Raw genomic sequence first — 27,075 nt, 5'->3', positions numbered from 1 at the left:
TCTGGAAGTTGGCCAACTATGGAATTGAAACTGTGACCCCATTACCATGGCATTGCATGTTGATGCTCCAAAATTGTGCTGCTGAAAATTTTTCTTTGACAATACCAAATTGATTGAATGTTTTATGTCAATCTTTGTGTGGTCCTTTAAACATCTCTTATAATCAGATTTTGGGGATTTGCTGTTGGATTATAAATCAAAGCTCCAGACCATAGGCTGGCAAAAGGTAAATGTTCAAATAGAAAACAGAAACACTAATGTTTTACCTGGCAGACATTCACAGAGCAATTCTTTTTCTCTAAATCTGCTGACTAATCTAGAGTGATCAAGGATAGATGTGCTTTGGGTACAGCTATATTAAGAAAATGAAAGTCTTTCATATATAGTATAAAGAAAGAGAACTGGAGCGAGCCAAATCCAAGACATTGAAAGATATAATAGAATCAAAAATAATCTATTTGCTCCTGCTCTAATAGTAAAAATGTTGGAAAGCTGATAGAATCATGAGTAAGGCAAAATTTCTCAATTGATACATGGAAGGAATAAAGCAAAACAATTTCTCTTTCCTGAACCCTTTGTGAAATGCTTTGAATTTATGTATTGAGTCTTTTTGGAAACTTGTCTTAAAAACACAAAGCTGGAATGGCTAATGTTCACCAACTATAGATCCCAAATTCAAATGGCTAGAATGAGGATGCACTGTAGAGTTTTAATTTCAAATTATTTAAATTGTGATATATCGTACCAACAGCTCAATTGCAACAGAGAATTGACAACTAGCTATTAGGATACAGGACTGGCTCAAAGGTAGAAGACAGAGGGTGGTGGTGGAGAGTTGTTTTTCAGACTGGAGGCCTGTGACCAGTGGATTGCCACACAGATCAGTGCTGGGTCCACTACTTTTCCATATTTATATAAATGATTTGGATGTGAGCACAAGAGATACAGTTAGTAAGTTTGCAGATGACACCAAAATTGGAAGTGTAGTGGACAGTGAAGAAGGTTACCTCAGATTACAAAGGATCTTGATCAGATGGGCCAATGGGCTGAGAAGTGGCAGATGGAGTTTAATTTAGATAAATGTGAGGTGCTGCATTTTTGGAAAGCAAATCTTAGCAGGACTTATACATCCAGTGGTAAGGTCTTAGGCAGTGTTGCTGAACAATGAGACTTTGGAGTGCAGGTTCATAGCTCCTTGAAAGTGGAATCGCAGGTAGCTAGGATAGCGAAGAAGGTGTTTGGTGTGCTTTCCTTAATTGGTAAGAGTATTGAGTACAGGAGTTGAGGTCAAGTTGAGGCTGTACAGGACAATGGTTAGGGCACTATTGGAATATTGCATGCAATTCTGGTCTCCTTCCTATTGGAAAGATGTTGTGAAACTTGAAAGAGTCCAGAGAAGATTCACAAGGATGTTGCCAGGGTTGGAGGATTTGGGCTATAGGGAGAGGCTGAATAGGTTACAGCTGTTTTCCGTGGAGCTTTGGAGGCTGCGAGGTGACCTTATAGAGGGATGTGGGCTTGTTGTGTTTACTGAACTCATGAATCCTTCAGAAAGGCCCTAACTTAACCTTTCATTTAAAGAACAGCAGCTTCACGAATGTACCAGTTAGTCAACACTTGGATTGATCAACATGTGCTAAAACCTCAAGTTACTTCTTTCAGGAGAGTTCCATTTCTTTAAAGGAACCTTAGTTGTTAGCTTTGAAGAAAATAGAATGTTCACTGAAAGAGTAAACTTACACTTACAAATCTCTATCTGTTCATTAACTAGGTTAGTGACATGATAATGCTGAAACCAATACAAGCTTGCAAAACAGTTGCTTCTATTGCCTTTAATCAGTAAAATAACATGATCATTTAACCTAGGTTAACCCTATTTATATATGAATATCTAAATGACAATACACTCTCATCATCATCTAGCAATTTTCTGTTGACTAACATTTGCTTATTGGAGATAACATTAATTGGTTTACTGCTGAATTATTCTCTGAAACAAAGTATGATCAATCTGTTTCATGAACAATCAAATCCAAGGATTGTAACATTCAAGGCTAAAGGCCTAGAATAGGAAAGTGGGACTATTCTAGGCATTTTTGGCTGCACAGGCTCAATAGGCCAAAGGATTGCTTCTGTACTGCATGATTCTATGACTCGATGAAAATGTTATCAACTTTTTTCCAAAATTGGTCCAATAAATCAAATTACCTTAAATTTCTAAGAATGTTCGTAAGGCATGCTAATGCTGATTAGGATGATTCTTAATTTTTGCTGAAAAAAAATTCTGAACTTTTTCTTGGGATATCTTCCGAAAAATAGATAGATGAATGTGAAATATCATTCGTACATACAGCAAACTAGAAAATAAAACAAAAATGGTGAAAGTATAGTGTTGATCATTTAGCATTTCCAAAGAAAAGACAATTTACAACATCCCACATGTTTAACCACTCGTCTCTTTAACAGATGCTGACTTACCTGTTCATATATATGTTTCCACTTTTAGAAAAGGTGATTCTCATGAAACATGATTTAAAATACTAACCCAAATTACAGGTTGGTGTTGGTATTAAATGTGGAAACATAATGTTACAGATACTGAAGATTTGAAATAAGAACAAAATGTACATCAGACAGCACTGTATTCATTTGTACATCCATGTGCCTGATGGGTTAATTACAATCGATGGGTTTGTGAACATGAGGAAAGCGGTTTGCAAATAATGATTCTAAAGGTTGGAATATATTGAGGATTCATTACAATATATAATTGTATAATACGTAATAGCTGTAAAAACCCTTATAGACATATAAAAACTAAAAACAAAAGACTGTGGTTGCTGGAAATATGACACAAACAGGAAACAATGGAGAAACTCAGTAGTTCTGGCAGCATCTGGGGAGAGAAAAACAGTTAACATTAAAATATTAAATGACAGTTCTGTTTCTTGTAGTCATACTGGACTCAAAACTCCACTTTTTCTCTCTCCACAGAAGCTGCCAGACCTGATTTTCTCCAGCCATCCCAGTGGTTCTTCACAGATGCATGTTTGCACAGGCACATAGATGCATGATGCACACAAAATAGGAAGCAGGCAGCAGCCTTTGATTTTGCACATTCACTCAGAAGGGGTTAAAATCAGGCCGAGAATCAGACAAAGAACGCACCAGGCCCGAAGGACGAGAGAGGGAGATGGGGGCGGTTGAGTGTGGGGGAAGGGAGAGGGCATGTGCACTCGGATACCCGGGTTTCCCGGGCGCGCCGCTCCTCGCGGCAGACGTGCGCCGCGCGGGCTGGGCGCGAGCTCACGGCCTTTGGAGTCGGGGACTCGGGCGCACGCGCGTCGTCGCGCGCCCAACGTTCCGGTTCTGGCGTTGTGTGCGCACTCGCGGCCGGCGGCGGCGGCGGCAGTCAGCATCAGTCTAACGTTAAAAGAGCCAGCCTAACATGTCCTCGGGGAAAACTATCACAAATAAACACACAAAACGGGATATTCGTTAATCCGGGGGAAGTTGGGGGTGGGCAAGAGAGAAGGAAAGAGGAGACGGGAACTCAGTTTCGAATTGTGTTGTTGAAATAAACTCAAGTGAAACAGAATGGCTTTCACCAACGCGGGGCACATCATCCCGCAGCTGAAGCTGGAAGACGCGGCGGAGGACAGTTTGTTCAAGAACATTTCGGTGAGGTCGCTCCAGCAGCTCCAGCACTTGAGGAATAAACCGCCTTCTCCGGCCGGCTTGAGACATCCCAGGTAGGAGAGAAGCGAAAGAACTGGCCATTCCCTCCCTCCCCGGGTGTCCTCAGGCTCTGCACTTTGTGAATGTTCCGTGCCAGGGATAACGGTAGTTGTCAAGCTGTGGGGAAAAAAAAACTTGGCAGTTTGCTTAAGAGGCTTCCATGCAATTGATTATCGTTGTCTATTTCGGGATGTTGACACATTGCGTCTTTGTTTTGTTTTTGGAAAGGTAAACTTTTTTGACACGTTGGTCGCAAAAACTAAATTGATACTGCAAGCTCTTGTGGCAGTCGCAATTTCCAGGAAGGTGCTCCTTCAAATCTATTCTACCCCATCCTACCCGTCCAAAAAAAACTTCTGAATAATTAAAAGCTGCCCTGCAAATTTCGGTATGTTTTCAGATTCTGCCTTGTGAAACAATTTGTATACTTAACTGGTTGTTGTTTTGTTTGGGTTTTCTTATGCCTTCCCGCCTCCTGTACCTGAGCAGAAAGATACAGATTTTAGTAAATGTGGCAACAGGAATCTGGTATGATGCTCCCTCTCTGCTACATCCTAAATGTTGATCTGTAATAGCTTTTTGTAAAACAGTACCTGGCATATGCTGCGGTAAGTTATGGCTATTCAGAAATTTATAAATTAAATCTTAATGCCCCATAATATTTCTCTTTCTATATTCCCAGCAATTATTAGTGTTTTTTTAACATTTGTGATCAGTGTATTTGATTTTCTATACCCCCTGTAATTTACCTAAGCTTGCAAGTGAACCATTTTAATGGTGGTAAGTAGCCAAGATTATTCCACTACAAAGCATTGATTTACATCATAACCCCTACACATTTCTCAAGGCCAAGTGTTTGTTTAACGGTGCACTGATTTTTTTTGTATTATTAAATGGTTTGTTCTTAGTTGAACTAAACACCACTAAACAGATACAAGAATGTCCAGTTAGTAAGTATCCTTATACTCATATAATCCTCTGGGGGAAAAGGTAACTGCCATGAATAACTGTAAAACATAAATGTGTTTTAAAAACCAAAATCGGAAACAAGGAAGGTGCAAAGTAGAGCAGTGATATATTCTGCATATATATTCTCCAGAGAGTCGACTGTAAGTTATTTCTTAAGAGTTTTGCAGTAATGCCAGTGAGAATGTTTCTTCAATTTGAGTGCAATCAAACATATTTGGGCTTGGATCCATGCAGAACACAAACACATACATGTATCTTCCATTTTGCAAGCTATCACATTTATTTTTTAAGAACATTATGCAGTGATTTTAAAAATTGGTTTTCTAAACTTGGGTTAGGGGTTTGGATGATTATGTAATGCATTGCTTGATGTTAGAATTCTACCTTGCAGTCACAGCCAGGTATCTGTAATTCTTAATGTAGTTTCGTCAGTGGATTGAATTCATATTTTCATTCTGCTAGATAGTTGTTCCTATTGTTTTATAGCATTATCCAAAACTCATGACAATGATATTAATGTTTTGAACTTGTTTCAAGTATCTACTGTATTCATAAAATAATGGATCAATTAATGAATGCCCTTTACATTGCTGAAGTGAATGATTAATATGAGTTAAATTGCATTTATTATTTCTCAGCATTATATACCATTCCATAATGAGAATACACGGTGACTATTCTTTAATTCTAATTTGCTGCAATGGTAGCAAGAAATACAGAGAAACTAAAGGACCTAGTAATGAAACGTTTGAAATTTAAGCAAAATTGCATTGTCCTGTTGACATTGCATGAATGTAGCATGGGAACAAGTATTTTGTAAAAACATTTAGTTTTAATGTTTTTTCTAAGTAAAACATGTTTTGAAATATTCTTAGATGTGTGTTGTTGAACTCATGCTGCCAGTTAAAGAAAGCCGAACCTCTAGGAGAAATTTCAGAAAAGCAAAGTTCCATGTTTTGGAAATATGAATGATACACTCCATTTCTAGCTAAAAAAAACTGGTATAAAGCTAAATAATGCAGGAAATTGCTTATTTGTATTATTGAAATAATGGTCACCTTGAATGGATAGATGAGATTCTCAACACACAAAATCACATTGATTTGCATATAGTCATTTAATCTTTATCTCAAGGAATAGCCAAGTTACTACAATACAACAATAGTTGGTATGTGAAATTTATTAGTGTTGCAAAATTACAGCACTTATCAGGTTGGTCTGTGTCTTCATGTGTGTCTTTACCTTCCAAGATGCTGGAGTGTAATCTGTATATTCAGTTTTGTAAGTGATATATTTTGTTGTTTGTTTTACAATTGTGTTTCTACACTAATGTACCAATAATTAAATTACATGATTAGCTTATCAAACTCGACTTTGATTTTTTGATATGGCACTAATTGCCACCATTAAATTAATCGAAGTTATTTTGATCAGTGTAGTTGGTACAGTCAATTTTACTTTTTATTGGATTGCTTGCCAGGTATCAAGATGATGGAAGGATAGCTTTAGTCGCTTTTTGGCAGAGAGGCATTATTTCTTATTGTTTGGAAGCTGTGACTAATATAACAGCTCCCATAAACTGATTCCCATCGTAACTTCATGATTTAGCTTATAGCTATAACTATACAAAACAGTGAGCCATATTTCACTCGTAAGTATTCGGGCAAGACAGAGTGCACATTGGTATGTTTTGAGTAAAGTGACATGAAATATGCAGGCGTTCAAAACCAAATGTCACTAATTTTAAGTAATACCGTAAGTTTGCCAACAAATTTGTGACTCACTGCATCTAATTTTCATTCTACTTTCTGTAAAACCTTTGGGTAAATCTATATGAAACATAAAATGAATGCAATTGGTCCACATTAAAGCAATAATGGAGTAAAAACAATGACTGCCGATGCTGGAAACCAGATTCTGGATTAGTGGTGCTGGAAGAGCACAGCTTTTGCCCGAAACGTCGATTTCGAAGCTACTTGGATGCTGCCTGAACTGCTGTGCTCTTCCAGCACCACTAATCCAGAATTAAAGCAATAATAACTAGTTTTTGATATTTAAAGGTTTTTAAGAGACTTTATGCATGATTTAAAAATAGCTGTGTCAGCTATTTATTCAGTTTGCAACTGGTGGAAATGAAGTCTAACGAGTAGTGTGGAATTGTTAATTACTCCCTCCATTGCATCACCTGTCATCCCTGCATTTTCATAGCCTTAACAAAATCCTCACCTCCATTGCCTTCGCCTCCCACTGTCAGGAGGTCAGGTTTTGGCTTTTTTTCCTTAAGTTTATATAGTGTTTTTAAACATTCTTTTTTGGAAGCTGGCAATTATTTCAGCTTGGCTTACAACCAGTTTCTTTCTCAAAATACATAAACTATAGCAGATGAATTTCAAGACATTCATATTTGTCTGAACACATAGGATACCTTTCCTATGTTAATGTATTTGTAAACAGATCTTAATGACCAGAACATAGTTTTGATGTCTTCAGCCAAAACTTCCTCATGATTCAGGACCATCTTGGAGGACCAGGAGAACGCATGGCTTTTCTTTCAAGATTAATCATCTCGAGTCCTTTTCCCTTCCTCCCTCCTGCACTGATCTCCTTTGTCTAAAGAATTCTGTAGAATTTGGTCTGTTTATGATCATTGTATGGATTAGTTTCATAAATGCTTTTATATTCTGTGCTTAACGCTTTGGGCTACACTTAGCTCACTGAAATGGTTTTGATTTTACATTTGAGGACTTTAGCTGTGTAGTTCATTGCAGATTTTTCAACTTGACCTCTGTGCCCAGTGTATACCCTGTAGTTTACCAGATCTTCGCACAGGTTGAAATCATTTTGAAGGGTGACTAAAAGCTTATCAAGAATGGCAGCCTGGCTTAGTAAAATTGAATTAGGCACGGTGGCTCAGCGGTTAGCACTGCTGCCTCACAGCGCCAGAGATCCAGGTTCAATTCCCTCCACGGGCAACTGTTTGTGTGGAGTTGGCACATTCTCCCCGTGTCTGCATGGGTTTCCTCTGGGTGCTCCGGTTTCCTCCCGTGGTCCAAAGATGTGCAGGTTAGGTGAATTGGCCATGCTAAATTGCCTGTAGTATGAGGTGGATTAGTCAGAGGTAAATGTAGGGGGGTGGGTTGCTCTTCGGAGGGTCGGTGTGGACTTGTTGGGCCGAAGGGCCTGTTTCCGCTCTGTAGGGAATCTAATCTAAAAAACTACGTATCGTGTTTTTTTTCTATTTTTGAAAGACACCATTTGAGTCTCGTGTCTTTTAAATGAAAATTTCTTTTCCTTCACGAATTTGCAAAAGTTCTGTGAAAATATTCCCAATGTAAAATAGAGTTTAAAAATCTATTGCAAATTTCAAAACTTGCAATCTTGGAAAATTGTCATTTTGGCAAAAAAATAGATCTTGAAGTGTAATTACATTTGAAAGGAGTATTGCTGTATTTGCATAATACAGCATCATATAAGACTTTCTTGTAACTAATTTTGTAGAGGGTAGAAGAATAAATTGTCATACAGCTCAATGATCCAGACCAAGATAAATGGACAAATGTGAATGTCCTAGAAATTGCTATTATAAACCTGGTAATAGTGGCCCCAAAATGAGGCGCATGTACACGTGTGATGCTGCTGCTCCTTTAACAAGGTTATGTTGTCCTTGGTTTTTTTTTCAGGAGTAGTAAAGACACAGTTTCCAAAATGTCTGGGGTTGGTCTACCTGTAAAGGCTTTCAAATTTAAAAAACGATCACTTGTACAGTGAAATCTGAGTGGCCAGTCCACCCAGCTCAGCTTTTCTCTGGTTTGATTTGGTTTTAGCAGGCAGTCAGTTGTGAAGCTGCTGGACCCAAAGAAGCAGATCCATGCTGATCCTCCCTCTCTCTCTGATATCTCTCCTGTAAGAACCTGTGTTGGATATTTCCTTTTCTGTAAAGAGGGGATTAGGAATTGGTGCTGAAAAATGTGTTGCTGGAAAAGCGCAGCAGGTCAGGCAGCATCAAAGGAGCAGGAGAATCGACGATTCGGGCATAAGCCCTTCTTCCTGAAGAAGGGCTTAAGGGCTTATGCCCGAAACATCGATTCTCCTTCTCCTTTGATGCTGCCTGACCTGCTGCATTTTTCCAGCAACACATTTTTCAGCTCTGATCTTCAGCATCTGCAGTCCTCACTTTCACCTAGTTGATTAGGAATTGGTGCAAATATTTGGATCAGCATCATTAAGCTGGGATAGTCTTTGGATGGTTTTTGGATAGGTTAAGTTATTCTGTATTCTGTTCTCTTTTGTTTGTGTTTCATTTGGTAATCTTGCAAGTTAATTCTGTTTTATTTAAAACTAAGTGATTGGGCCAACTACATCGCTCCTGGAATATCCACTTTACACTTGCTTAAAGCAACTAGCAAAGTTAGGGCCTGGACTATTTTCTTGAAATGTTTTGAGGGCTATGGCCTGGTCCACAACATACGTTTTGCTGTAGTGGGACATTTAATTCCCTGTACTAGAATGATTAATCTCTGGAGAGCCCAGACCTTATAATGGATCATGTATTATATCTGAACTTGCTAGGAAAGTGTATGCAAGCATTTGGCCACTGCTGTTGTCACAATGAGAATGTCACAAAGATGTGGGCTCATGATGCTGCCTCAAAGCAAATCAGTCTTGAGGAGGGGGATCTCTTATAGTAACCTTTTAGCACCCTGCTTAATTTTGGCAAGAATGGATATTTTTGTTCTCCATATATGGATGGCACACTTCTTTCTGGAAATGTGCACTTGCTTTATGCTTTCCATATTGTGGCCTTAGTAGTCTATGAAGTCTCCCAAACTTTAGTGCTATATGGACCATTTTCTAAGCTGAAATGTAAAATGAGGCATTGCCAGATTTTAAAGTGGTCCTTTATGTTACCAAAACACATACTGGCTGCTTGCTTTACATAGCATTCTGGATAATATTTTCAGATAACAGTAGTGTGCAGAAAACACATTTTTTCTGCACAAAACATGAAATGAATGGGAAGCAGCTGGTTGACCAGTGTTAAAAGCAAACCCCCCCTCCATCTCTGTCGAGGGCATGCAGGTCCTGGGCGCCTCCATCGCCACTCCAGAACCACCCGATGCCTGGAGGAAGAACGTCTCATCTTCCACCTCGAGACCCTCTAACCCCACGGCATCAATGTGGATTTCACCAGTTTCCTCATTTTCCCCTCCTCCCACCTTATCCCAGTTCCAACCTTCCAATTCAGCACTGCCCTCATGACCTGTCCCACCTGTCCATTTTCCTTCCCACCTGTCTGCTCCACCCTCCTCTCCGATCTATCACCATTACCCACACCTCCATCTACCTATCACACTCTGAGCTACCTTCTCTGAGATGCAACCTATAATTTTGGCATTCACAGCAAAGGGTGACACAGGTTGAGAAAAAAAGTACAATCTATGCCTGAAAATTTTCAATGAAGGAACCTTTTTATTAATCAAATGACTTGGGTATTTCATGCAAATTTTAAAAATAAATATTTGATTTATATTGCTTTAAATTTGATTAAATCTGAAATTATGTGAATTACATAGAATAGCACAGTGACTTTATGCAATGGAGTGTCAATACAATATAGTGAGATTGACAATGAAACTATGCACATGAAATTAGAATGGAGTTGGAAGTTAAAAAGGAATGAAAAAGTCAACTTATTTAAGATGAGAGAAAAATCTAACATGCAAATGAAAATAGATAAGTCAAAAGAAAATAAACCTGAAGAAATATCGACACACATTAATCTTTCCAACTCCTGAAAAATATGGTCAATGGTAAGTCAATTGGGAAAATATGACGACTTTAGTAAAATCGGATTCTTGATGTTTAGGAAGAAAATGTTGAATGCTGTAAACAAAGTTTTTGAATGTCAAGTTGAGATTTTCACAAATGCTGAGAAGTTTACTTGCAAGTATTTGCCTTCCATTGTTGCCCAATCTTGCCTCATTGAAATGCAGGTGCACAGTGTTTCCACAAAATGGATACATTTGTATTTGTTGTCTCCAACTCGCCACTTACTCTTCTAGGTTTCCATCTTCGATCAGCAGTCATCAACATCTTGGGCTGTCCTCCATGGGTAGTGACTGACTGCATTCCCTGTTCACGGATGTTGGCATCGGGCACGCATGTACCTCATTGTGTCATTGGGGCATGGCACGTACTGAAATATCATGCTTCGCTTCAGTGCTGCAACATGTAAGGCACTGGCATTTTGCAATGTGATGTTGCTGGTAGAATACTTTTGCGTGCGGGGATAAGCACACATCTCGTGGATTGGACCATGCTGCATCTTAGAGCTCCTTGGTTGTTCTCTTAGCACTCACTCACTTTCTACCTACTCTGCTTATAGCATCTCTGCCTTGTCTTGCCATTTTATGCTTTTCTGCCTTATTCAAAATTTAAAGTCTCACAGTACTTCTCTCTTGCCTTGCTTTTTAGTGTAGACCCAAAACCAGGCAGCTTGTCATGCTTTTCAGCAGCGATAAATGGGTGGAGTCAAGTGGTGGGGATGTGCCACATGACACTGTTATGTCAATATTACACCTACCCCATGTGCTATCAGCATATGCTTCACACAAATGGCCATGTCTCATATTCCAAAGGGAGTAGTTCTCAGTTAGGTCAAGGAAGACAGCCTTCAATCAGTAGGTACTGACCTGCTATTGCCAAGGCCATTGTCTGATATCAGTTTTGGTGCTTGGACATGGTCAGTCAGCTATTTGGAATGTTCACTGCCTTGGGGGTTTCATACCTCTACAGTTCAGGAATGGGCCAATCTGGACTTTTGAGTAACTCTAATGTGGAGTTGTATAGAGATCAGAGAGGGGTCTTCTCAGTCAGTCAGTCTGTCTGTCTGTCTAAGTCTGTGGGTGAAAGGGGTGGATAACTGTGAATCCAGGAGGCCAGTTCAATGAGTCAAGAGGGGTTTATCTGGAGCCACTGCTGAGATATGAATACCAGGAAAGTCAAATGGAAGCAGCCTGCTGGAATGCAGAGGGAATAATAATTTGAGGGTGGAAGATGATTGAGCATAACAAGGTAAGATATACTCAGGAGGTTGGGTAATTGACAGTAAGTGCAGCCCCAAAGCCAGATTACCAACCTGGCATTGATGTGGGGTAGTGCATGAGTATGTTTGTCATGACTGCGCTGTATGGGTGAAACTCAGGGAAAGGTGGATACAGTGAAATAAACAAGTTGAACGGGAACATGGAGAAATTCAAAGCCAATTGGTTTGAGGGAAGGGCAAGAAAGCAAGGAATGTGAAGAATTGAGGAGGCTGAGCCTATGACTTAATCTATGAAGCTTGACCGCTGTTGTTTTCCATCCTGCAAATCACAATGGAATTCTCTAAGGGAGGAGTATCCACTTGAGTGCAATGTGAGGCCCTTACAGTGGCAATAGCATTGAACAAACGCCCACACAGTATGGATGAAAGACACCTGTTATTACAACATGCTGTTTGTGAACCTTTGTGCATTGACCCATAATGTTGATTAAAAGTCCTGTCTCCAAGGACTCTTGATCGCATTATTCAACACTCTGAAGCAATCCTAATAATGGCTGTGGAGCACAAGGCTGGCCAAAGTAGCAATCCTCTTTCAAGGTCCCAAAGCCTGCATAAGGTGTAAGAGCTGCTTACTTCACATTTTGGACCATAGAAATGTCCTCAATATTCTGCCTTTCTTAGACGCTGTAGGGATTGGGAATTAGGGAGGGGTTCTAACTTATGAAGACGTTCAATGGAAGTAATTTATATTCCTGTATAATTCTGAGTGCAATTGCTGGTTATTATTTTAATATTTCTATTCAATTTTATATTGTTTAATTAAAACTAAAATTATAAATGGAATGATGCCTTCACAACATCCAATGCACCTTCATTTAATCTTGATGAACTTTCATGCTTGTATGGGTCCTATGGAAAATACAAGATTTAATAGTGTTAGAACATTCTATGGTGCTAAGGTTGGCTAGCATCTCTCTTCATTCATGTAGTCACAGTTAAATGACATTTCTTTACACAATTGACTATGAAAAGGGAATAAATATTTACAGATGTATTTACTTATTTACGAAGAATTATCTCCCATGCCACCAATATGCTCTCAGAAGGTCGTCATCTTTCTTTCCTTCTCAACACGTCTTTCTGCATATTAACAGCTGTGCTGCAGGGAGCTTGTCTTTTAGTGTAGTTCTTGATCTTGGAGTTTGGGACAGACAGCCCTGAGGGCATTTGTGCACAGAGAGCCTAGACAAAGAGGTGTGTCCTGTCCAGATGCGGGTTTACCCTTCTTGACCTGTTAGAATTCTTTGAAGAGGTAACAAGTGGGTTAGACCAGGGCAACCTAGTGGATGTTATCTACCTAGATTTCCAAAAGGCTTTTGATAAGGTGCCTGAGGGGAGGCTGCTGATTAAGGTGAGGGCCCATGGTGTTCGAGGTGAGCTACTGGCACGGATTGAGGATTGGCTGTCTGACAGAAGGCAGAGAGTTGGGATAAAAGGTTCTTTTTCAGGATGGCAGCTATTGACAAGTGCAGGGTTCAGTGTTGGGGCCGCAGCTGTTCACTTTATATGTAAATGATCTGGTGAAGTTCACTGATGATACAAAGTTAGGTTGACAGGCAGGTAGTACTGAGGAGATGGGGAGGCTGCAGAAAGATTTCGACAGTTTGAGAGTGGGGGTCCAGGAAGTGGCTGATGAAATTCAACGTGAGCAAATGTGAGGTCTTGCACTTTGTGAATAAGAATACAGGCATGGACTATTTTCTAAACTGAGAAAATTCATAAAGCCAAAATATAAAGTGATCTGGGAGTGCTCGTCCAGGATTCTCTAAAGGTTGACTTGCAGGTTGAGTCAGTGGTTAAGAAAGCAAATGTAATGTTGTAATTTATCTCAAGGGGGTTGGAATGTAAAAGCAGCTGTGTGCTACTGAGACTTTATAAAGCTTTGGTTAGGCCCCATTTAGAATACTGTGTCCAGTTATGGGCCCCACACCTCAGGAAGGACATACTGGCACTGGAGTGTGTCCAGCAGAGATTCACACGGATGATTCCCTGGAATGGTAGGCCTAACATAAGATGAACGGCTGAGGATCCTGGGATTGTATTCATTAAAGTTTAGAAGGTTGAGGGGAAATTGAATAGAAACCTACAAGGTAATGCATGCCTTAAAAAGGGTGGACGCTGGGAATTATTTTCCGCTGGGCTGATGGCTGAATGTCCTTCCTTCCACTCCTATGTCTTATGATCTTGTGGCTTGAATTCCCATAGGGCTGAAGTTGGCAAGCATGATGGAGGTGGAGGGCCCAGCCACTTTTGGAGTGTCCTGAGAGGAGACCCCTGTGGGCCCTGTATATGGTTTATTCTCCAGATGGGTATTGGTATCCTTGTGAAGAAGACGTAGCTGGATTGCATGCAAGGTCCCTATCTTCCTGTCACCCTGCTGTTTGGTCCTGTTCACCAATGGCAAGAGAAATGGTTTGTTAGTCATTGCACTTTTCCAGCAGACATTGTGTGCTGAACCTGGCTGTGCATAGTAGCTACCAAACAATCCATAGAAGAAATCAAATACTTGCATGCCAGAAGTAGCATGGTACAAAGAATGTTGCTCTACTCGTTCAACTTCCAAATCAGTTTGTCGAGTGTCTTTGCAAAATCTGCCTTCTAATCCTGTGTCTCATTGTGCATTTGGCTGAAGTTATGAATGCTGACACTATGGGGTCCTCTTTGACTGCGGATGAGTAGAGAAATTTTCTTGCAATAAAATGAAGGGAGTGATCTAATATACTGGAAGTGCATGGGAGAAGCATGAGTGATATAAGTTAAAAATCACAACACCAGGTTATAGTCAAACAGGTTTATTTGGAAGCACTGGCTTTTGGAGCGCTGCTCCTTCATCTGGTGATTGTAGAGTATAAGATCATTAGCTTATGATCGTATACTTTGCAACCACCTGATGAAGGAGCAGCACTCCAAAAGCTAGTGCTTCCAAGTAAATCTGTTGAACTATAACCTGGTGTTGTGGCTTTTAACTCTGTACATCCCAGTCCAACACCAGCACCTCCCAATCATAGTATAGGTAGGATAGGTTTTGTTGTGTCCCTCGTGAGTGATTAGGAATCACAGAAGATGGGAAGGAAGAGGGAGAATTACATATGCGAGAATTGTTGAGTAAACATGCGTGTTGCAAAAGCTGCAGAGCATGAATCCTTATGAAAAGTTTGTGCTGTGGCAGAGTTAGTGAGTAGTGATGGCCCTCTGAATGTGCGATAGTGGGGAAAAAAATGGAGGCACTTATCCTGGTATAGCAGAGAAGGACATTTAATCTTTCAACTCTGCCACTTGCTTTTTTCACTCGGCAGAATTGCTTTCTCCGTCCAGATTGACTGGCTGGTGGTCGAGAGTGTGGTGCTGGAAAAGCACAGTAAGTCAGGCAGCATTTGAGGAGAAGGAGAATTGACATTTTAGGAATAAAGCCTTCCTGGTGAAGGGCTTATGCCCGAAATGTCGATTCTCCTGCTCCTCAGATGCTGCCTGTCCTGCTGTACTTTTCCAGCACCACACTCTTGACTCTTATCTCCAGTATCTGCAGTTCTCACTTTCTCCTGACTGGCTGGTGGTGACATTCCCTTTGGTAGCCTGCACTCCCATTCTTTTGAGTACTTATCCAGGAGCACTTGCAGGCCTTTGTTGGAGTAATAGGAAAAAGTAGGAGAAAGTGAGGACTGCAGATGCTGGGGATCAGAGCTTAAAAATGTGTTGCTGGAAAAGTGCAGCAGGTCAGGCAGCATCAAAGGAGAAGGAGAATCGACGTTTCGGGCATAAGCCCTTCTTCAGGAATGAGGAGGGTGTGCCAAGCAGGTTAAGATAAAAGGTAGTGAGGAGGGACTTGGGGGAGGGGTGTGTGGAAGGAGGTTAAGGTGAGGGTGATAGGCCGGAGAGGGGTTGGGGGGTGGAGAGGTTGGGAAGATTACATGTCAAGAAGGTGGTGCTGAGTCTGAGGGTTGGGACTGAGAAAAGGTGGGGGGAGGGGAAATGAGGAAGGTGGAGCAATCTGCATTCATCCCTTGGGGTTGGAGGGTTCCTAAGCGGAAGATGAGTCGCTCTTCCTTCAGGCGTTGTGTTGCCATGGTCTGGTGATGGAGGAGGCCAAGGACCTGCATGTCCTTGGCGGAGTGGGAGGGGGAATTAAAGCGTTCAGCCACGGGGCGGTTGGGTTGGTTGGTGCGGGTGTCCCAGAGGTGTTCTCTGAAACGTTCCGCAAGTAGGCGGCCTGTCTCCCCAATGTATAGGAGGCCACATCGGGGGCAGTGGATGCAGTAAATGATGTGTGTGGAGGTGCAGGTGAATTTCTGATGGATATTGAAGGATCCCTTGGGGCCTTGGAGGGAAGTGAGGGGGGAGGTGTGGGCGCAGGTTTTGCATTTTTTGTGGTTGCAGGGGAAGGTGCCTGGAGTGGAGGTTAGGTTGGTGGGGAGTGTGGATCTCTACTAGGGAGTTGCAGAGGGAGTGTTTTTTCTGGAACGCTGATAAGGGTGGGGAGGGAAATAAATCCTTGGTGGTGAGCTCTGTTTGGAGGTGGTTGGTGGGGTGGTAGGTGAGGACTAGTGGGTTTCTGTCCTGGTGGCGATTGGACGGGCAGGGTTCAAGGGCGGAGGAGCAGGAAGTGGAGGAGATGTGGTGGAGAGCATCGTCAACCACGTCTGAGGGGAAATTGCGGTCTTTGAAGAAGGAGGCCATCTGGGTTGTTTGATATTAGAATTGGTTCTCCTGGGAGCAGATGTGACGAAAGCGAAGGAATTGGGAATATGGGATGCCGTTTTTTTACAGGGGGCAGGGTGGGAAGAGGTGTAATCTAGGTAGCTGTGGTAGTCAGTCGGTTTATAGTATACGTCCGTGTTGAGTCGGTCGTCCGGGATAGAGATGGAGAGGTCTAGGAAGGGGAGGGAGGAGTCTGAGACGGTCCAGGTAAATTTGAGTTCGGGGTGGAAGGTGTTAGTAAAGTGGATGAACTGTTTAACCTCCTCGTGGGAGCACGAGGTAAAGCCGATACAGTCATCAATGTAGCGGAGGAAAAGGTGGGGGGTGGTGCCAGTGTAGCTGTGGAAGATGGACTGTTCCACATATCCAGTGAAGAGGCAGGCATAGCTAGGGCCCATGCAGGTGCCCATGGCTACTCCTTTGGTTTGGAGGAAGTGGGAGGATTGGAAGGAGAAGTTGTTCAGAGTGAGGACCAGTTCAGTCAGTCGAAGGAGAGTGTCAGTGGAAGGGTACTGGTTGGTTCGCCGGGAAAGGAAGAAGCGGAGGGCTTTGAGGCCTTCGTGATGGGGGATGGAGGTGTACAGGGACTGGATGTCCATGGTGAAGATAAGGCGTTGGGGGCCGGGGAAGCGAAAATCATGGAGGAGGTGGAGGAGGGCATGGGTGGTGTCCCGAACGTAGGTGGGGAGTTCTTGGACTAAGGGGGACAGGACTGTGTTAAGGTATGCAGAAATGAGTTCAGTGGGGCAGGAGCAGGATGAGACAATGGGTCGACTGGGGCAGTCAGGTTTGTGGATTTTGGGCAGGAGGTAGAAACGGGCGGTGTGGGGTTGTGGGACTATGAGGTTAGAGGCGGTGGATGGGAGATCCCCTGAGGTGATGAGGTTATGGATGGTCTGGGAGATGATGGTTTGGTGGTGGGAGGTGGGGTCATGGTCAAAGGGACAGTAGGAGGAGGTGTCCGCGAGCCGGTGTTTAGCCCCAGCAATATAAAGATCAGTGTGCCAAACTACCACCGCGCCTCCCTTGTCTGCCGGGTGGATGGGGTGTGTTGGAGGCGGGAGAAGGGGTCGTCAGAGGATGGGTGGGAGTCCTGGTTGGAGAAGTAGGAGCGGAGGTGTAGGCGGCGGAAGAATTGTTCGACGTCTTGCCATGTGTTGAATTTGTTAATCCGGGAGCGTAGGGGGATGAAGGTGAGGCCTCTGCTGAGGACTGATCTTTTATCCTCAGAGAGGGGGAGGTCTGGAGGGATGGTGAAAATACGGCAGGGCTGGGAGCTAGGACCTGGTGTGGGGCTGGAGCTGGGTGCGGGGGCGGAGATTGGGGCGGGGATCGGCGCAGGGGTGGAGACCGGCACAGGGGCAGAGACACATGCAGCGTGGTCGGTGTGTAGGCGAGTGATGTCACTGGGGGGTGGAAGTGGCTGCGGCGAATGCAGAAACGGTGTTGTTCCCGGTGGCTGTGGACCCCGCGGAGGCCGCGATTCTGTCGGCGATGGTCTTCCTGGCGATCGTGGAGGCGGTTGTCTGGGCAGCGATCGCGGAGGTTGCATGGTCGATGGGGGCAGAAGTGACGTCATGGTTTGCGGCGGTGGTTGCTGCAGCGACCGCGTGGTTAATGGCGCCCGAGGCTTCCGGAAGCCGATGGAAGATTCTGGAACGGTTGAGGAATCTAGAGTGTGGGGGTAAGTACATGAAAGTTTTTGGTACTTACTGTCTTTAATTTCTGATATGGCTAGAAAGAACTGTTTGTTTAGCGTATGGATTCTTCTGTGGATGAAGAAGAGTGAAGGTCCTTTGCAGGTCTGTGAGAGTGTTGTCCTGAGCTGGGGTAGGGCTAATTGTAGGGAACGTAGGTGGCGGCACATGGCTGCAAGCGTGGAGCGGAGGATCTGGAGGGAGGTCTGTTGCTGGAGGCTTTGGATTTATTGTAGGTACTGGTTGTCCTGGTTGGGTCCAAATTTTGTTGGTCTGAAAATAGTCCGGAGTTCATGCGGGGGGTCAGTTGGTTCTGTAGACAGGTGCTGAGGAAGGAGATGTGGCTGTGGTAGCGAGTCTGTTTGAGGACGTGCCTGAAGAGCTTCAGGGCAGATGAGATGACCTGGGGGGTGCAGTGAGAGAGGGACTCAGAGATTCAGTAATAGGATGCCAGTTTCCCTTTCTGTGCCATTTCCTGAGCTTGAACAATGCAGAATCTCCATAAAATAGCAAGTTCCTGGCTTGCAATGTCTGTAGTGGTATCGTGCTGAGTTTTAAATATGGTACATTTGTGTGAGCATTGCAAAATCTTGGCAGTAGTGAGCACTTCAGCTACTCCTTCCATACGTTTGCATGAACACTGAAGAGGTCGGTTGCATTATTACTGAGCTGAAGATGGACAATTATGAGAACATTTGATTTGATCCCTGGCAAAAATAGTACTTCACCAAAAAATGGGAAAAGTTAGCCATGTTGCACCATTGGTGGAGGATGTCATTATTTTAGTGGATAGCATGCCAATCCAGCAAGATACTTTGTCCTGGATAGTGTCGAGTTTCTTGAATGTTCTTGGAATTGCATTCAGCCAGTTATTATAGAATATTTCATCACGCTCCTGAATCATGTTTTAAAGCTAGTTGATAAGCTGTGGGAAGTTGGTGGATGAGTTACTCTAACCATTTTCGCTGTTTTCCTGTTAAAGAAAACCTGTCTGTCTCTAACAATTTTCACAACTTCCTAAAATACTCAACCATTTAATTTATATATGGATATATTTATTTATATGGTTATTTTTTGTAAAATTATCCTTTGCTGTTACATTTTGCCAATATATCAATCTGATGGGGAAAAAAAAACATGGATCTGTACAAATGTTTGATGTAAAATTATATGCATGTCTGTACATCCGTTGGGAGATTTGAATTGTGGACAATGCAAAGGTGCCTTGATTGTGATCAAGGATGCTTTGAAAAAGCTTTGCTTGAAGTATAATTGGAAAAATGCCAAGTATATTGTGCTTTATTATTGCTGGCACATCTCATTGATATTATTTTAACAATATTGCTGAAAGCACATCTAATGAATCTGCCTTCAAGATACTCTGTTTCCTTATGTAAACAGTGATTTAAAAATGGTTTTGCTAATTTAATATGAGACAATCTTATGAAACCATGTGGGAAGCTTTTTTGAAATAAAATGCAGCCCAGCTGTGGAGACTATCATGTTCCTGCTTTCTCTCACATTACCTTGTACAAATATAGATCCTCATTTTATAAGTCAATTAAAGAATACTGTGGAGTGATGCATTCTTCAGTGCAGCTGATATGATTAATTAGTGAAATTAATTGTGGAAGGAAATAACATAATGTATTACTGTGAGCTTTAGATGTTCTTTAGCTGATTGAGCTGCCATGAGAGTTTATACAATGTTCATATGCATTCCTAATGTGGTACTAAGCCATATAAATAGGGAAATCTCATTCAATCCATAATCTGTGCTGAGCTAGGTGATCTTAGCCTGCCACAGTACCAATAGCAGAATGGTTCTCAGCAAGAAAGCTACACAACATTTTGTTTTTATAAGTTCACAGTACTCACCATTAATAAATAAAATGCTGATAATATCACCTTACTGTTTGCCTAATTAATTTCTTTGTATTTAAACAAGACTTGAAAGACCACATTTAAAGATTTCTGCTAGTAACAAAAGTTATCAATGCGTAGGGGCAGGTTTTGCTGAGCACTGATTCAAAAGAGCTTTAGCTGAGTGACGCTGGAACCTGGTGATTGTTAGCATCTTCTGGGTAATATCTTTTGTACATAGTAACTTACCAGTCTGCATGTTTTACTTATGTTGCATAAAATCAAATTTTACTGTGGCCATTAATTAGCTTCAATTTTGTTTTTTTTGTCATGTTCATTCACAAGTGCTTTTTACAATTCTGAAGCAAATTAACTATCAGATTTCCAAAATCATTCAAAAGTACATTTAAGGAGTACTTGATTGACTGTCAGGTGTTTGAAAAGTCCTGAGGCAATTTCTAAGATACCAAGTTACAAGCCTTTCTTTCAAATAATATAATACATCACAGGAACTGGCTCTTGGGCCCACCAAGGCGACACTGATTCCTATTCTTTATTTAGACTCGCTACTTAATACCCAGGCCTGGTATCTATTCCTTTGTTCGCCTCACGTTCGTCTGTTTAATAAGGTACACCTTAAATATTGTTGATGTATGTGCTTTTACCACCTTCACTGGCTGTGCATTCCAGGCAGCTAGCACCTTCTGTGTGAAAGATTTCCTCTCATTTCTCTCCTAAACTTTCCCTCTCTCGCCTTGAACCTGTGCTGTCTTGTAGTTGACTTTTCCATCCTGGGGAAAAAAACCCTCTGACTATCCACCCTATCCATGCCTCTCATAATTTTGTAGACATCTACCAGGCTGCCCCTCAGTCTTCATCTTGCTAGTGAAAACAATCTGAGTTTATCCAACTCTCGTCATAACTAAACCCTCCAGACGAGGTAACGTCATGGTAAATCTTTTTTGCACCCTCTCCAAAGTATCCATAGCCTTCTGGTACTGTGGCAACCATGACTGCATGCAATATTCCAAATGTGGCCTAACTAAAATTGTATACAGCTGTAACATAACTTGCCAACTTTCATATTGGCTGCCCTGGCTGATGGTGACAAGCATGCTATATACTTTCTTGACCACCTTATCCACCTGTGCTGCCACTTTCTGGGATCTGTGGACCTATGTACCCAGATCCTTTTTGTATGTCAATGCTCTTAAGGGTTCTGCCATTTATTGTATAATTCGCACTTGAATTTGTTCTTCCAAATTGCATCACTTGCAATTAAACTCTATCTGCCAGTTTTCTGTCAAATCTGCAATTTATCCCGCTGTATTTTTTGAAAAGCCTCTGTTATTCCCGCCAATTTTGGTGTCAACCACAAACTTACTAATCACACCATCTACATTTTTCCTCCAGATCTTTTGTTACTATTGTGAGCAATGTTATATTTTTGACCTGTGATCAGAACTTTCATCAATTTATTAGTTGAAACCCTAAATTTAGAATTGAAAAATAGTTTTAAGTTCATGTAAATTTATTGAATTTTCTGAATGTATCATAGGATCTGCTTTTCTATCAAAAGAATTAAATAATTGTGCCTAATGGTTTCATGGTTGCTGTGGAGACCCTTTTCAATATAGCAACCAAATGACTTTCTGAACACCAGTTGGGAGAATCATATTCATATGAGAATTCCTGTGCTAATTAGTATTTGCATTGATGTAGAGACGCAAAGCTCCAAGCACTACTTTGACAAGAATAAAAAGGTGTCTGAATTTTGAGACATTAGGAACATTATATGCATCATATGTGCTGAAAAACATAATTGTTTATGAAAGTAATGGTATGTTAAATTAGGAAAACATGGAAAAAATCACAAATGATCATCTTTAATTAAGCAAATTAGGCAAAATAAAAAAAGTGCCCAAGTTTGCGGCTGTTTCGTAACGTAGTTATAACGAAAGGTCCATGTTACATAATTCTTAGACCTAGATAATCTCTTTTATTCTCCCTACCCAGTAACAAATACAGTACAAATATAGAATTGATTTAAGTTTCTTGCTTAACTTGTATATATTCGTACTCATACTGTGTCCAGAAGATGCAGGATAATGTAGTTTTGACTAAGAGAAAATATTCGTGAAGTGATAGCTTCACAATTGAGAGGCCAACACAAACTGGGTATCGGCAATAATCTATATCCTGAAAAGATTAGACTCGAGGCAGATCTAACATTCAACCTCTGCCCAGCATGGACGTTTTGGTGGTGATGGTGAGTGGGTTCAGCATAGATGTCATGGAAGCGAGTGAGCCCAGAGCGGACTTGAGTGAGCCCCTATTTACTTTTCTGGGGCAAGAATGGGACCTGGCATTAGAATTGGCAGCTGCTACATTGGTAGATGAGACATTGGTAGAGGTAAACCCAGTGGTAAAAGGTGGTGCCTGAGGATTGACAGTTTGTCATTGGTTGGGTCTGGCTCTGGCTGTAGCCAAGTGATGGCAAAGTGGTGGCAGAAGGGCGTCACAGTGACATTAAGGTGGTCTCAGCAATGAGAGATGCAACTTTATCGTTGATTGGTCAGGAACAGTTGGCAGCAAACCAGTGATGATGGAGAATTCGCCCAGCAGCAAAAGATGGCGCCTGAAAATTGGCGACTTCAAGGTTGGAAGAATCTGTTGTAGGCGGCAAGTTGGCAGAGGAGGGATGGTGGTGCAGGCATCTTTGCCAATTAGTATTTGCATTGTTGTAGAGACCCAAAACTCCAAGCACCACTTTGACAAGAATAAAAAGATATCTGAATTTTGATACATTAGGAACATTATATGCATCATATGTGCTGAATGGTATGTTAAATTAGGAAAACACGGAAAAAAATCACAAATGATCATCTTCAATTAAGGGCTGATCAAGTACCTTTTAAGCCATATCTTTCTATTCTTTTTCTTCTGAAAACTGTTCAAAATGGCACCAGATTGTGGTGACAGAAAGCTTTTCACTGTATTTTACTATTTTTCTCACTGTAAAACACAAGTGATAGTAAAATCATTTATTCATTCATTCACTTCAATGGGATCTACAAACTTCAGATGCACATAGGTTCCTGGGTAACATGCTGCTTATTTGACATTGGCTTTTGTGCTGTTATATATCTACTGGTGGTTTTCAGCCAGGTCCAGGAGAAAGTCAATTATGAGTTGAGGAAATCATTCAACTTCTATGGGAGCAAGTGGTCAGCAAGGTTGGAGTGTGAAGTGATTGGGAAAGGGAAATTAACAGAGAAGGAGGAAGTGAGATGGAGGAAGGGTTGCATTTGTAAGAAGTGATCAGGAGGTCTGGGAGGCAATTAAATCAGGCAGCTATGCCTGCCTCTTCGTAGGATATGTGGAACAGTCCATCTTCCACAGCTACACTGGCACTACCACCCACACCCCCCCCCCCCCCCCCCACCTTTTCCTCCGCTACATCGATGACTGTATCGGCGCTGCCTCGTTCTCCCACGAGGAGGTTGAGCAGTTCATCCACTCATCCACTTTACTAACACCTTTCACCCCAACCTCAAATTTATCTGGACTGTCTCAGACTCCTCCCTCCTCTTCCTAGACCTCTCCATTTCTATCTCGGGCGACCGAATCAACATGGACATTTACTATAAACCGACCGACTCCCACAGCTACCTAGACTACACCTCCTCCCACCCTGCCCCCTGTAAAAACGCCATCCCATATTCCCAATTCCTTCCTCTCCGCCGCATCTGCTCCCAGGAGGACCAGTTCCAATACTGAACAACCCAGATGGCCTCCTTCTTCAAAGACTGCAATTTCCCCCCAGACATGGTCGATGATGCTCTCCACCGCATCTCCTCCACTTCCTGCTTCTCCGCCCTTGAGCCCCGCCCCTCCAATCGCCACCAGGACAGAACCCCACTGGTCCTCGCCTACCACCCCACCAACCTCCAGTATCAACCGTCGTCATTTCCGCCACCTCCAAACGGACCCCACCACCAGGGATATATTTCCCCCCCCTCCCCTATCAGTGTTCATAAAAGACCACTCCCTCCGTGACTCCCTCGTCTGGTTCATACCCCCCACCAACCCCATCTCCACTCCCGGCACCTTCGCCTGCAACCGCAAGAAATGCAAAACATGCGCCCACACTTTCTACCCCCCCCCCCCCCCCCCACAAACCCCCTTACTTCCCTCCAAGGCCCCAATGGATCCTTCCATATCCGTCACAAATTCACCTGCACCTCCACACACATCATTTACTGCATCCGCTGCACCCGATGTGGCCTCCTCTATATTGGGGAGACAGACCGCCTACTTGTGGAATGTTTCAGAGAACACCTCTGGGACACCCGGACCAACCAACCCAACCACCCCCTGGCTCAACACTTCAACTCCCCCTCCCACTCCACCAAGGACATGCAGGTCCTTGGACTCCTCCATCACCAGACCATAGCAACACGACGGCTGGAGGAAGAGCGCCTCATCTTCCACCTAGGAACCCTCCAACCACAAGAGATGAACTCAGATTTCTCCAGTTTCCTCATTTCCCCTCCCCCCACCTTGTCTCAGTCCCAACTCTCGAACTCAGCACCACCTTCCTAACCTGCAATCTTCTTCCTGACCTCTCCACACCCACCCCCATTACGGCCTTTCACCCTCACCTTATCACCCTCACCTTAACCTCCTTCCACCTATCGCATTTCTAACGCCCCTCCCCCAAGTCCCTCCTCCCTACCTTTTATCTTAGCCTGCTTGGCACACTTTCCTCATTCCTGAAGAAGGGCTTATGCCCGAAACGTCGATTCTCCTGCTCCTTGGATGCTGCCTGACTTTCTGCACTTTTCCAGCAACACATTTTCAGCTCTGATCTCCAGCATCTGCAGTCCTCACTTTCTCCTAGGCAATTAACTCAGGCCAAATGGACGCCAAAATTGGTTTTCATCATTGAGAGAACCAACACTACATTTCCGACCATCAAATTCATGTGTATTTTCTCAAATTAACTTTTGTTAGTAGAATCCTCACAGTTACTTCAACAATAGTTCGATGTGTACACAACTTCTTTGGAAAGGATAACTTCTGCATCCTTGGAGTCCAGTCAAGTCCTCTAGATTTGAATGCCAGCATTCCATTAGCGTTCTTGATTATTTTCCACTTCTGCGAAAGACTTTTAAGATCTATGATTGGAACTCCCTGAAACTCCCTCCTGTGTGTCTTTGGACATCACTGTATTTAACTTGATATTATCCTAAAGTTAGCCTCATCTATCCTCTTTTCCTTTGGACAACTTCACACTTCGAGTCAAAGAGCCTTACAGAATGAAAACAGACTGTTTGGTCCAACTCACCCGCACTGACCAGACATCCCAATCTGACCTAGTCTCATTTGGCCCATATCCCTCTAAGCCATTCCTATTCATATACCAATCTGGGTATGTTTTAAGTGCTGTAGTTGTACCTGCTTCCACCACTACCTTGTTCCAGACATGCATGACACCCTGTGTGGGAAAAAATTACTCTGAGGTCCTCCTTTGAATTATTAGCATCCCACTTTAAATAATGTTCTCGAGTTATGGACTCCCCCCACCCTAGGAAAAAGATCTTGGCTATTTACCCTATCCGCGTCTTCCATATTTTATAAACCAATACCATGTCACCCCTCAGCCTCTATCCCAGGGAAAAAAGCCACATCCTATTCAGCCTCTCCCTGTAAGCCAAACCCTCCAATCCCAGCAACATCCTTGTAAATCTTTTTTGCACCCTCTCAAGTTTCACAACAACCCTCTGATAGCCGAATTGAAGGCAGTATTCAAAAAGTAGCCTCATCAATGCCTTATGTCACTGCAACATGATGTTCCAACTCCTGTACTCCATGCACTGACCAGTGAAGACAAATGTGACAAATGGCTTCTTCACCACCCTGTCTATCTGCAGCTCTACTTTCAAGGAATTATGCACCTGCACCCCCATGTCTCTTTGTTCACCAGCATTCCCCAGTGCCCTAAAATTAACTGTATAAGTTCTGTCCTGGTTTACTTTACCAAAAAGCAAATCTCACATTTATCTAAATTAAATATCATCTGCCACTCCTTGACCCATTTGATCCTGCTGTGCTCTGAGATAATCTTCTTTACTGCTCACTGCACTTACTTACAATGAACTCATTCTGCTGTACATTTGCTCATTCACTTAGCTTCAAATTGCAAATAGATAGTGATGAACTGTCATCTACACTGTCTACTTTGGTGTTATCATCAAATTTGGATGTATGATTTTGGTGTTATTGTCCAATTCATTAATAAATAATGTGAATAAGTGAGGCCCTAACACAGAACCTTGTGGGACACTACTGATGAGGGTGGAAGTCTCTCCATGGGTCAATTAATGGCACGATTGATGTAAAATCAGTGAAACCTGGTGAAATAGATGCAGGCTTGCCTCCAACTTTCCAGCTGAGGATAGAGCCTGCCCTTCTGCATAAAATTCCAGTCTTGGAGTCCATTTGCAAAAGGGCTGTGGAGGCAGATGCCAGGAACTTTTCAAAATTATATGAGAAACCTTGGATACGGTGAATTTCAAGTTCTGTTCAATTAAATACTTACTGTCAGATTCAATTGGACCACCTTATAACCTCAGGCTGCAAGTAGGACATCTGTTGCAGTAACTGATTTTGAGCATCCCTAAAAATGTATATCAACTTTAATATTGAAGAAAGTTCTGAGGACTGTCTTTAACCAGATGTCTGAGAGTGCTGCAGGCAATAAGTGCATTCTTATTTTGAGAAAATCAGTGTTGTATTAAAAAGAAATTGAACAAAAGTTATTCTGTATTCTTTGTCTTAAGTATGGGAAATTTCTCAATGATTTGCTGCTTGAGCTGCTTAGGAAATGTTAGCTGAATAAATGACTGTTGGTCTGCCTGAAGTCACTGGCACAAATGACAAAAAAAATCTATTTAGCGTTTTGTCAAGACGTCGATATTTCATATGTAAAGCTGTGAGGGATTG

General features: G+C 42.3%; 1 protein-coding gene across 4 annotated transcripts in view; it reads left to right on the top strand.

Annotated features, from left to right (window-relative positions):
* The first annotated feature begins 3,377 nt into the window (after positions 1-3,377).
* The window catches only part of gramd1ba (GRAM domain containing 1Ba), a 607,589-nt gene continuing 583,891 nt past the window's right edge, over positions 3,378-27,075 (top strand). For 3 of the 4 annotated variants that reach the window (XM_072593157.1, XM_072593155.1, XM_072593154.1), the window contains exon 1: positions 3,378-3,752. In XM_072593157.1, coding sequence (XP_072449258.1) covers positions 3,598-3,752 — 155 coding nt within the window. In that variant the 5' untranslated portion in view covers positions 3,378-3,597. The remainder of the gene's footprint in view (positions 3,753-27,075) is intronic. The other variant, XM_072593150.1, reaches the window with a different exon arrangement.

This window comes from Chiloscyllium punctatum, chromosome 23, assembly GCF_047496795.1.
Source record: "Chiloscyllium punctatum isolate Juve2018m chromosome 23, sChiPun1.3, whole genome shotgun sequence".
In the NCBI taxonomy this organism is placed as follows: Eukaryota; Metazoa; Chordata; class Chondrichthyes; order Orectolobiformes; family Hemiscylliidae; genus Chiloscyllium; species Chiloscyllium punctatum.
Note: the sequence above shows the minus strand (reverse complement) of the source record. Positions and strands in the feature narration are given on the sequence as shown.